The 12,534-nt window shown below is 39.1% G+C and overlaps 1 protein-coding gene across 1 annotated transcript in view; it reads left to right on the forward strand.

Annotated features, from left to right (window-relative positions):
* Window positions 1–12,534, forward strand: part of LOC114038547 (carbon catabolite-derepressing protein kinase-like) — a 107,908-nt gene that overhangs the window by 76,701 nt on the left and 18,673 nt on the right. The window contains exons 6-7 of the mRNA XM_027855859.1: window positions 9,107–9,234; window positions 10,210–10,345. Of these exons, the coding sequence (XP_027711660.1) occupies window positions 9,107–9,234; window positions 10,210–10,345 (264 nt within the window). The remainder of the gene's footprint in view (window positions 1–9,106; window positions 9,235–10,209; window positions 10,346–12,534) is intronic.

A 12,534-nucleotide genomic window follows, 5' to 3' on the forward strand; every position in this document is an offset into this window, starting at 1 on the left:
ACACACACACACACACACACACACACACACACACACACACACACACACACACACACACTTCCATAACCAAGAGCAAAATTCCACCCAAGTGACTGAGTTGCACATTCATAAAAAGTATTTTATTTTCTGTTCTGGGCACCACATTTTAGGAAGGCCATTGATATGGGAAGTCAGGGTGGTGAAGAGCCTCTAATTCATGCCAACTAAAGATCAGTTGAAAGAACTGGGCATGCTTATCTTGGAGAAGGAGAAGGTAGGTGGTGCAGCAGATAGTGTGGCAGGCCTGAAGTCAGGAAGACTCATCTTCTTGAGTTCAAATCCAGCCTCAGACACTTATTAGCCGTGTGGCTCTCGTCAAGTCTTTTAACCCTGTTTGCCTCAGTTTCTCCATCTGTAAAATGAGTTAAAGAAGGAAATGGCAAACCACTACAATATCTTTGCCAAAAACCCCAAGTGGGATCACAAGAGTCAGACGCGACTGAAATGACTGAACTGCAAATCTTAGAGAAGAGAAAAGAAAATGTGTAGGAGACATAACAGCTGCCTCCAAGTATTTGAAGGGCTATCATATGGAAGCCAGGTTACACTTATTCTATTTGGTGCCAGAAGGTAAAACCAGGTGAAAAAGAGTAAAATCAATCACCAAGCATCTGTTACCCTCATAGGCACTGTGTTGAGGTACTGGGGAATCAAAGATGAAAAATAATTTCTTTTGGTGCTTGTCATATCCAGTGCCTACAATTTTTTAAAATAAATATGTACAGAATAAATACAAAATAAATGTAAGGTGGTTAACTACAAGGCAACAAGTGGAGGGCATTTGTAGCTGGGGGATCAGGAAAAGCATCAAGTAGAAGCTAGTCTTTGAGCAAAAGTTTGAAGTTGCAAAGAGGCAAATTTGGGTTTGATATCAGGAAAAATTTCCTAATGATCAGATTGGTCCCAAAGTGTAATGGGCTGACTGGAGAGGTAGAGAATGATGTAGTACGGAATCCTATTGCATTATAGATTGGATTAGGCTGCCACTGAGGTCCCTTCCAACTTTGAAATTTCGAGATTTATTTTTATTTAGAAAAGTAGTCCTGATGATGAAATAGACTACCAACTTCCTAGACTTAGAGAACCAGTAGAGATACATATTTTTTTAACATGGCCATTTCAGGAACTGATTTTGCTTGACTATATGTTTTTAACAGAGGATTTTGTATTTCTTCTCAATGGCAGCGGGGAATGGATGGGAGAGAGGGAAGGAAGTGAGAAGAGGGGGAGACAGACAGAAGAAGAAGGGGGAAGAGGGAGGGGGTGAGAAACAGATGTGGGAGACAGAAGAGACAGATAGAATTGGGAGACAGAGACAGAGAGAAGACAGAGAGGGGAGAGACAGGAGGGAAAGAGAGAGCAACAGAGACAAAGAGAGAGAGAAGAAAGGGAAGGGAGAAAGAGATACAGAGAGGGAGGAAAGAGAAAGGGGGGTGGACCTGCACTTTTTTAATTTAATTTAAAAAAAAAAAGAAAATTAGTACTGAGTTTCATGAAGAATAGAAAAACTCTTTTGAGTTTAGCCATGAGGCTCAAAGCAATCCCCATTTCTATCCCCATTCTTCAAAATAAAAATAAAGCCAAGGATGCGAAATAAACCGAGAATGTTAAACTAACCCTATATATCTCAAATGAAAATATTAAAAAGCGTACCTGCTCTCCTGTCAGTATAGCATCAGAGAAGAAAGAAAAGTAAAATCCAAATCTATGAATTTCTCTAGCTGCTCATGTCCCTGGTAACATATATGGTGGGAAAATAAAGTAAAGTTATTTAAGTGATCCATTTGGATTATCTGTGATTTTGAATTAGCCAGTGGCAGTATAGGATTAGTAGAACTGGTTTCAGAGTCAGAAGTCCTGGGTTCAAAGTTCATGCTTCAGACACATAGTGGTCTGTGTGACCCTGGGCAAGTCACTGAGGCAGCTCTCTAATATTTCAACTTGCAAAGAAGGTACCAAGCTCCACTGGTAGAGAATTTCTTCGCCGTTGTGTTCCTAGATTTTTTTTTTTTTTGGTGAGGCAATTGGGGTTAAGTGACTTGCCCAGAGTCACACAGCCAGTGACTGTTACATGTCTGAGGCCAGATTTGAACTCAGGTCCTTCTGACTCCAAAGCCAGTGCTCTATTCACTGTGCCACCTAGCTGCCCCTGTTCCCTAGATTATTGAAATCACAAATCCAGTCTCTCTTTCTATCCCCATTCTTCATCACTACACAGCTTGGTTGTAGCTCTACCATTGAGTTTAATAAGAGCACTCTGCCCATGGAGCCCAAAGTAATATAAGTATGACCTGCACCAAAGAATTGTTAACAAAGTTAACTGGTCAAATTAATAAGTCAGATGCTATTTGCAAAGCCTGCCAGAGTGGTTCCAAGTAAAGATCAGCAAGAGTCTATTTAATAAATAATTATTTTATAATTAGCACTATATAATAAATGTACATATAATTGATGTATCAAAATCCATAAAAACAGTTTCATTTTAATAGTCTCTCAAATCAATCAATCAGCATACATTTATTAAGCACCTACTATGTGCCATGCACTGTGCTAAGCATGAGGGATACAAAGATACAAAAGATAGTCCTGTCCTCAAAGAACTTACAATCTAATCTGTCAATTACATTTGAAAAATGTGTTTGTTTACTGAACTTTTTTTTTTAAGAAATATTACAGAGGCAGACCTCAGCCTCTTGGGTCTGAACTTAACACAAACTCTGAATGAATGAAGTAAAGAGGTTTTAAAGTACCAAGGAAATAGTCTAAAGTGGTGTTTTAATACTGTATTAAAGAAAGTGAAAAGAAGCAAGATAGCCTTGGAAACGGAGAAGGGAAGAAGGTTAAGGTAGAGAAAGAAATGGGAAAATGGAAAGAGAGAAAACCTGGCAGTGAAACAACTATGAAAAGAAATGGAGAGATGAAGAGAGAAAGAAATTGGGATGGGGGAGGGAGAAAAAGAGACATAAAAAAGAAACAGAAAGACTGAAGAGGGCAAAAGGGAGAGTCTAAATTTTCTCTTTTCCTCTAGAGCCAGCATTTTTCCTAAGCCATCTTCCACCATTCACTTTGATATCCTACCCAGATCTAAAATTGTATTTGATCCCAGAATTAGGGATTTCTTCAAAAGATTCACTTTAGCCCCCCCATCCCCAATTTTCATCAGCTCCATTTTGACTACTTCCCATCACCTTCCCCCCCCCTTTAATGTTCGTTTTAATTCAAATTCTGTCATAAAAATAAAGCCACAAGAAGTGAGCTGATTCTCTCAATTGTCTGGCCTTTGATTAAACTATTGCTCTCAAAAAAGATGATCATAATTAAAGCATAGAAATTCTCACTGGAAAAACAAGAAGCCTATTGTCAGTCTGCCATCCCATTCAACACATTCCAATCAAAATCTGCAGTAACACAATTAGGAATCCATGGAGGAAACACCAGCGCTCAGTGTGCCTGTCCATGATTTTTGTGTATCCAATTTTTAGATCCTTGGAAGGACTGAAACATGATTAACTTTCATCCACTGGCCAAATTAATAAGCCAGATGCTATATCCAAAGGCTGCCAGAGATTTCAGTGGGATGGAAGAGTTCCATTCTGTTACAGCCAATAAATTTTCAAGCTTAACATATCATCAGGCTCCAGCCACAATTAAATAGTAGACTCACACTTGTTCAACTACATATGTTTTGTGTGTCACCTTTTGAACCACAGCACCATATGAGTTTACTGGGATACCTTCTTGTGGTTTGGTCTTTTTCTAGAGAACCCGATGTTCTAGTAAGATTCATGAGAAACAGGAAAGAGATTTCCTATTCTAGCTATCATAGATGTTGTCCATACATACTGCAGACAGCAACATGGTGGCCATGACAACAGTCCGGCCACTGAAATTGTTATTTTGTTTTAATATCATATGATCTTTGTGATCCCCAAGAAGGTTTGTGCAGCCATTACGCAGTGTTCAGGGATTTCCCTCTCAGCCTGCTTGCTTTTCTCCTCTACTCAGCCCACAGCATCACCCTAAAAACATAATCTCACGTTCAGTCCACATGAGCTTCCCTAGAATATTAACACCCTCTACTCCCCACCTCTAAACCAGCATTTTGGCACACCTCACTGGAAAACAGCTGAAAAATATTTGAATCTGGGTGCTTAAGTGGCTTAGAGGATTAGTAATGGGATCAAGAGTCTTTTGGCTTAGAGGTGCCGGATTCAGAGGAAGCCCTGGTTGATAGTGAATTAAATTCTGGTTGATAGCAAGTGTGAAAGCCATTGACTTCCAGCCTGAGCTCGTCTGACCTGCTCTTACTCTTGGTGGTCTCTTGGCTCTTTCCCCATATTCCTTTACAAGGAGCAAGATTTGCCACCAAAAGGTGATGAACATGTCTCTGAGGAAAATGTGCACGTTAGTCACAAATTCCAAATGGATTGTGTTCTACTTTCTTGTAAGTTTCCTCGTTTTCATGCATTTCTAAATTTTCTGCTCCCAACCATGGTTGGGTGAGTGGAAATTTCAAAATGCATGCTGAAAGAATCATTTCTACAGGGACACAAATATGTTTTCATTTTGGCCTTGACACTTTAAAGCCTATAAACAAAGTCATATGCAGATCATGAGTATCCACCCTTACTTTCAACAGGTGATAATTGGTGTATTACAGTATTTTGGAATTGAATTTGTTTTTACAGGAATGACCTTATATCACTCTCTTCCCTAATAGTTCTTTCTGCTTCTCATTGAAATAGCCTTTAGTTGCATGATATAATCAATCACCCAATATCACCAAGCTGTGGCCCTAGAGCCAGGGGAAGAACTGGAAATGATTTTCAGTCTGACTCCAGGAAAATATGTAAAGTAGACAAAGTTTGTCTTGGGTACCCTCCCATCTCTCTTTATCACCCCTCTCCCCTGACACTCTGTCACAGAATCAGAGGGATGGAAGAGGCCTCGAGAGATTACCTAGTTCAGCCTGTACTTTAATTGAAATACCCAATAAAGTCACCTGACACCAGCTTAAAAGCCCCAGGAAAGGGAAGCATCCTACCTCCCAAACTAATCCGTTCCACATTTGGACAGCTCTAACTGTTAAGAAATTTTTCCTTACATCAAACCTAAAATCTGCCTCATTGTAATTTTGTACCCATTGGCCCTAATTATATTCTTTGGAGAAAGCAGAAAAGTCTAGCCCCTCTTCTGCATAACAGCAATCATCCTTCATTCCTTCCACAAACCTTTGTATAGCATGGTCTCCAGCCTGCTCTCCCTACCTCCCCCAATGTCCTGATCACCCTTTTCTGAACTTACTCCAGCCTGCCTCTGGCCTCCCTAAAATGTGAGGCCCAGAACTGAGCACGACACTCCAGATGTGGTCTGAGCAGAGCCCAACATAATGGGACTACCCATTCTCTCATTCTGGAGGCCATTGTTTTCAATGCAGCTTAACATTCTAACAGTGTACTATGTCACATTTTGAACCTTCAGTCTGCTAAAATGCCTAGATCTATACTTACTTGCATAGTTGATTTTGTTTAACCTAAATGTAGGATTTTACTTTTTTGGGGGGTGAAGGCAGGGTACCAGACCTATAATTTCATTAACATAAAAAACTCCTAGAAAGGAAATGTGGAAACAAGCATTTATTAATCATTCTATTATGTGCCAGGTACTGCTCTAAGTGCCTTATAAATAATCTCTCATTTGATCTCTACAAAAACCCTGGGAGGTAAGTTCTATTATTATCCTCATTTTAGAGTTGAGGAAACTGAGACAAACAGAAGTTAAGTGATTTGTCAAGTGTCACAGCTACTAAGTATCTGAGGCTTGATTCAGTGCTTTCTGACTCCAAGTAGAATACTTTATCTGCTCTACTACTTACCTGCCTCAACTCCTTGTGTGAAACTCTCTCTATTGGCGCATATATGTAGTTTAGAATCCCAGAAAATCACCCAGGACCCTGAGAAATTGTGACTAGCCTATGATCACACAGGTAGTATATGTCAGAGGCACAGTTTGAGTCCATCTTCCTGACTCCAAGATCAGCCTTCTATCAACTACTCCAGAACTTTATCCTTATTAATTTTTAACATATTAAATTCAGCCTATCATCCTATTTCTATTACCCAATGTGTTGGCTACAACTTCCAGTTTCATGTCATTTACAAATTTGGTAAGCATCTCATCTATGTCTTCATGGAATCATAAAATCATATATTTAGAGCTGAAAAGGAACTTAAAGGCTATCTAATGAAAGATCATCATTTTACGGATTAAGAAACTGCAGCCCAGAGTCACATGCCAGAGAAAAAATTTGAACCTGTGTCCTCTGACTCCAAAGCTACTATACCACATTGCTCTTCACAACGAAGATAATTAAGGCATTGATGAAAATGCTGACCAGAGCAAGGCCAAGTTGAATAGCACAAATCCCTGCCCATCTCAAGGCACTCAAGTTCTCTACTTCTAAATTATCTTTCCCTTTTCCAATATCCCTATTCTCCTTTCCCCTCCCAACCAAAAAAAAATGTTTTTAATCCACCAAAAAAAGTTCTTAATCCTTTATGAAATTGATTGATTTAAGGAAGACAAACTGAGCACATGAATGATAGGTTTTCACCTTCCTAGTGAACATTTGCACTGTAAAAGAAAAATCTGTTAATCCAAATTAATTTCCAGTTGGTAAAATGTATATTGATTATTTTTAAGTAGAGGGGCCTTTCCATGTGCCCTTCTCCTATAAAGCACATCTCTCTCTTGCTTCTTGGTAATAAGAACACGGCTCAGCAACTTGGTGTCCTGTTTCTGACAGGCTACCAACCACTAAATCAATCTTCTATCCCCTCTGCTTCTTCCTTCTAACCTTGATCTCAAATTTTGAAAAGCTGCTTCTGTCTCTTTATACATGTAACTAGGGAAAACAATATTTCTTTGACATGCAAAGGGAGCTTCAAATCAGGTTACTTGCTGGAAAGGTATTTCTCCCTAGCAGTTGTAGACCTCTAGGTGTGGGTGGGAGCAAGGAAATAGGACATAAATTTAACAGAGACTGTCAGCCTGCAAGTCCCATTGGAATCTCCAGAAAGAGCTGCTTTTCTAGAGAAGCAAAGAACAATGAGTCCCACCTGGTCAAGGAGACCAAGAGATCCAAATCTGGACAGCACTTGGCCCAGTGCCTGGCACATAGATGCTTAAGAGATGTTGATTGATTGATTGATAGATTGGACACACACATATGTACCACATATATCTTCCTAGACAATGCTCATTAGAAAGACCATTCTAAGTATATGGGGAAAAAACAATGCAAAGCAAGATTCTGGAATCAAAGCAAATAATTTATATACAAACTTAGGTATCACTTAATACCGGTTTCTTGTATCAGCAAAAGTATGTCAGTGGAAATCTAAGATTCTAACAGAGATTGATACTGGATCTGAAAATTCTACCTTTAGTTAAGTGGTTGAAAAAACTTAAATTGGACATTATTTGATAATAATAATAGCTGTTGGTCAGTTGTGTCCAACTCTCCGTGACCCCATTTTATGTCTTTTATTTTATTTTTTATTTTGGTTAGGCAATGGGGGTAAGTGACTTGCCCAGGGTCACACAGATAGTAAGTGTTATGTGTCTGAGGCAGATTTGAACTCAGGTCCTCCTGAATCCAGGGCCAGTGCTCTATCCACTGTGCCACCTAACTGCCCCTTGTGACCCCATTTTAGAGTTTTCTTGGTAAAGATACTAAAGTGGTTTGCCATTTCCTTCCCCAGCTCATTTTATAGATGAGGAAACTGAGGCAAACAGAGTTAAGTAACTTGCCCAGGGTCACACAGCTAGTGTCTGAAACTGGATTTGAACTCGTGAAGATGAGTCATCCTGATTCCAAGCCCAGTGCTCTATCCACTATGCCACCTAGCTGCCCCCATGATGATGATAATGATAATAACAATAATAGTTGTTATTCAGTCATATCCAACTCTCTGTGACTCCATTTTGAGGTTTTCTTAGCAAAGATACTGAAGTGATTTGACATTTCCTTCTCTAGCTCACTTTACAGATGAGGATACAGAGGCAAACTGGGTTAAGTGACTTGCCCAGGGTCACACAGTTACTAAGTGTCTGAGGCTAGATTTGAACTCATGAAGATGAGTCTTCCAGATTCCAAGCCCAATGTTCTCTCCACTATGCCACTTAGTTGCCCTGATGATGATGATACCTGGCATCTATATAGTCTTTTAAATACATTATCTTATTTAATCCTTACTTTATTTAATCCCCATTTAATTCTTAATTTATTATCTCCATTTAACAGATGAAGAAACTGAAGTTGAGAAAGGATGAATATCTTGGCCAAAATCACATAATTTGTAAATATCAGACATGGGATTCAAACCCAGGTCTCCCTGACGCCAAGTCAGCCTTATATCTACTATCCCATGATACTATCCTATATATCCTGCTATATCATCCTATGATGAAATATTTAATGCACTTTTTGGGGCAGGAGGTTGGCCATAGTGAAAAGGTGGGCTGGGAGCCCAGAAATATGCTAAAATGCCTTTCCAAGTCTTCCTAACAGCCTACATACCACAATGAAAGCATATTTATGGCCTTGGAGAACTCTTCTTTTCATGATTATCTTGGGACTCCAACACTTCCCACCCTGGTTAGAACCAATGAGTTTCAAAATACATGAAGACAACATAAATTTATAAGTAAATAGAACCAAATCCATTTGGAATTTGTGATCAACATTCAAATTTGCCTCCAGGATGTTTTTATTATTTTTTTCAAAGTTGTATACCTCATGCCCTCCTATAAAGGGACATAAGGGAAGAGTCAGAGAACACCAACATGTTACAGTCCTGAGGAACCTTCATAGGTTCCATGAGGCTCCTGAAGAAATTTATCCTTTGTCCCATCCTTCTTTTCATTCTGAAATAGGCTGAATCAGCCTTCTAGAAAAGTACTTAACATGTGACAATTAAAAGCCCATAAATTCTCTCTTATTAGAAGCATTTTTTTAAAGATTGATTTCTAAACTTTTCAGCTTTGATGGTAATTCTCTTGACAGAGGGGTTAGTATGTTTGCTATGCTCACGGGCACATTGCCATTTACTGTGGAACCATTCAACATCAAGCAGCTTCATCAGAAGATGGTGAATGGGGAAATCAGCTCTGTTCCAGATGACATCTCTTCTGGTAATCAACTCATTGGGATTTATTGGTTTGTAAATTAAGGCTCAATCTATGGATGCTATTTGGGAATATAGCATCATGCTACAGATCATTGGCTTTTGTTGCCAGGGGAGAGGGATAACCATATATCAGGGGCTCAAAATTTTGAGGTGCTTTGGGGACTTCTCTGTCTTCAGTTCTCATAAAATTAACTGGAAGGAGAAAGTATATAATTCCTGCTTTCTATTATAGTATTCTCAATTTAAGAAACATTTTTGATGGCCTCTTATGGGCAAGATGTGTGGGAAACACCAGCAAGAATAATTCCCTTTAACAAGAATTTGCTAACCATTTAATGTATGTTAGGTATTGAGTACAAAGAGACAAAAACTAAGTAGGAGGGCAGCCCCTGCCCTCAAAGAACTTACTATCTGCTGGAGGAAAACAACATGCATAGAGATAAATAGATAAAAAGTAATTGGGGGTGGGGGAAGTGCTAACAACTGAGGCTGTCAGAAAGGCCCTGCTTGTGTAGGAGGTGGTCTGAGCTGAGCTTTGAAGGGAGTTAGGGATCCCAAGAGGTGAGAAGAGATAATGAGATTAGGGGAGGAAGAAATGTTAGCAGTTGAATAAATACTCTTCTACACCTTTTAGGGATTGTTCACAATGCCAGATTTTTATAATAAATCAATTGAACATATTCAATCTCTCCTTTAACCACCTCACCCCCAGCCACACACACCCAAATTTAGCCACAAAATATATTTTGTAAAAGACATCTGGACGTTTTAAAGCTCCTAAAGCATCACTTGAGATGCCTAGTTGCCATTGAAGCCACTGACTTTGGTAGTCAAACTGAGGAAACTAGCTTATGGTCAGATCATTACTTGTTTACACAGAAGAATTTTGCCAACAAGAGAGTCTGTGGTTCACTGGGTTAATACCCCCAAACTGTGGGGGGTTTTCATCCCCAAACACTTCATCTGAATTGCATTCCAGGAGCTGTGCATTTCATGCACTCCTTACTGGAGCCTGACCCAGCCAAGCGGCCTGCCATTAGAGAAGCAATGAAAGACAAATGGCTGAATGAAGGATGGAACAGGAAACCACTAAGTTCTATTACATATAAGAACAGGTAATTAATTTCTCACACCTCTCCCATTCCTTATTAACTCTGTTGTATGCCCCGTTTCCTTTTAAGGTCTCCGTACCACTGGGATGTGCCTTCGTCAATCCTGGTATATCAACACTTAATAAAATTCCGTGGCCACCTCTCTGAAACCAGGATGCATTCCAGACTTGATCTGGAAGCCCAGAAAAGATGTTGAAATGGATGGATGAATTTCCTGAATTTGCTTACATCATGGGGCCATCAAACACTGGAAGGCTTTGCCACTTACTGCTTATGTGACTGAGGGATAAGTAACCAAGACTCTCTGAGTTTCACATTCCTAACCTCCAAAATGCAAGGGTTGGGCTAGATGACCTGAAAGATTCTTTCCAGCTTTGAATCTATGCTCTAAAGATTGAGGGGGTTCAACAGATTTTTTTTTAATTTATAGAAGAAAAAAAATAATAGAGTTCTTCCCATCTGAACCTATAATCCTGACAAATTGAGAAAAGCATAAACCAGCCATCATAATAATAGCTAACACTTCAAGGTTTAGAAAATGCTTTAGGGGCAGCTAGGTGGTGCAGTGGATAGATCACCAGTTCTGCAGTCAGGAGGACCTGAGTTCAAATCTGACCTCAGACACATAAAATTCATTACCTGTGTGACTCTGGGCAAGTCACTTAACCCCAATTGCCTCACAAAAAAAAAAAGAAAGAAAGAAAAAGAAAATGCTTTACCAATGTTATCTCCTTTGATCCTCAGAACAACTTTGTGAGATAGGTGCTATTGAGATTATAATTCTTGATTTCCAAATGAAGAAACTGAGGGTCAGAGAGTTTAAATGACTTGCTCATGGTCATACAACTAATAAATTAGAAGGAGAAGTTGAACCCAGTTCCTCATTGAAAATTTCAATAATCCAATCTAGAATATGATGATACCTATCCCCCTGCCCCAGGGAGGCTTCATCTTCAGCATTTCTTCAATCTATTAAATCATTGATTCCCCCCCAAAAAATGCATAAGAATAGTTGGACTTCTAATATGGTAAGGGTAGACTGGAGCCAGCTCAAACCAGCTTAAGAGAGCTGATTCTTAAATTTTTAGTGTGAGTATCTAAACCTTGGAAATCAGCAAGCACCGATTTGTAAATCAGAGTTTGATTTATTGTTTGGTTAATTGTCTAGACTTAAAAAAGTAATGGGGAAATTTTCATAATGTGAAGTAAACTTAAAAGTGTCAATTATACTTTTTTTTCAGATTACTGATTGCTAAACATTTATCAGCATACTACTAGATATGAAGTAGGAAGGAGCAAAACTTTTCTGGTTCTAGTTTTTTTTTTTATTCTAAAACTCACAAAATTGCCTTCCTGGGCATAATCAACCAGAAAAAATAATGCCAATATCCTTCTATTGAGTTTTTTTTTTTCAGTTCTCTCTTGGGGGAAACACTGAATTGGCGTGATTTAAAGATGTGGGGGCCAACCAAGAAGAACATATGGACTTAAAATACCTGCCACCTTTAACTCAAGGTTTTGTCTCCTCTATCCACCCTAATACCTCTGGTGCCAAATTCAGCTATACTGAAGTTAAATAAGCTTTTGTAGGTAGCTTAGGGATCTAAATTTCATTCATTATATCACTTCTGTGAATCTCTGTGTTCCAATTTCCAAACAACCAAATTACAAATGAACTTTTCTAACAACTCATTTTTTTTTTAAGTTGGGAACTTCTCTTATACGTTAAGCTGCTATGAGATCTGAATGAATCGGTGGCTGCACAAACATGAAAATGAGCTCAGTCATGAGAGTAGTCTGCTGTGCCTTTTTGGTTCCAGCAATTCCCCCACATAAAACGTAATTCGTCATTAGAAAGGTTCCTTATAAAGATACGAATGTATGAAGACGAACAAGTGGCAGAGGAGTGCCACCAGGCAAGAAGGGACCTTATGAGGTTTGGCTGATAGCTTTAGAATTGGAAGAAACTGTAGAGGTCATCTTATTTAAACCCCTCTACCCCATTTTCCAAAAAAGGAAACGGGCCCATGGATCATATATTTAGATCTAGAAGATCTTGGATGTCATTAAGTCCAACTCCTTCATTTTATAGATGAGGCCCAGGAAGGTTAAATGCTGTCTAAGTCAGGATTTGAACTCAGGTCTTCCTGACTCCAAACTCAGCAATCTAACCATTATGCCATCTATATCCA

This window comes from Vombatus ursinus, unplaced genomic scaffold, assembly GCF_900497805.2.
Source record: "Vombatus ursinus unplaced genomic scaffold, bare-nosed wombat genome assembly UNPS02000582.1, whole genome shotgun sequence".
Taxonomy (NCBI): Eukaryota; Metazoa; Chordata; class Mammalia; order Diprotodontia; family Vombatidae; genus Vombatus; species Vombatus ursinus.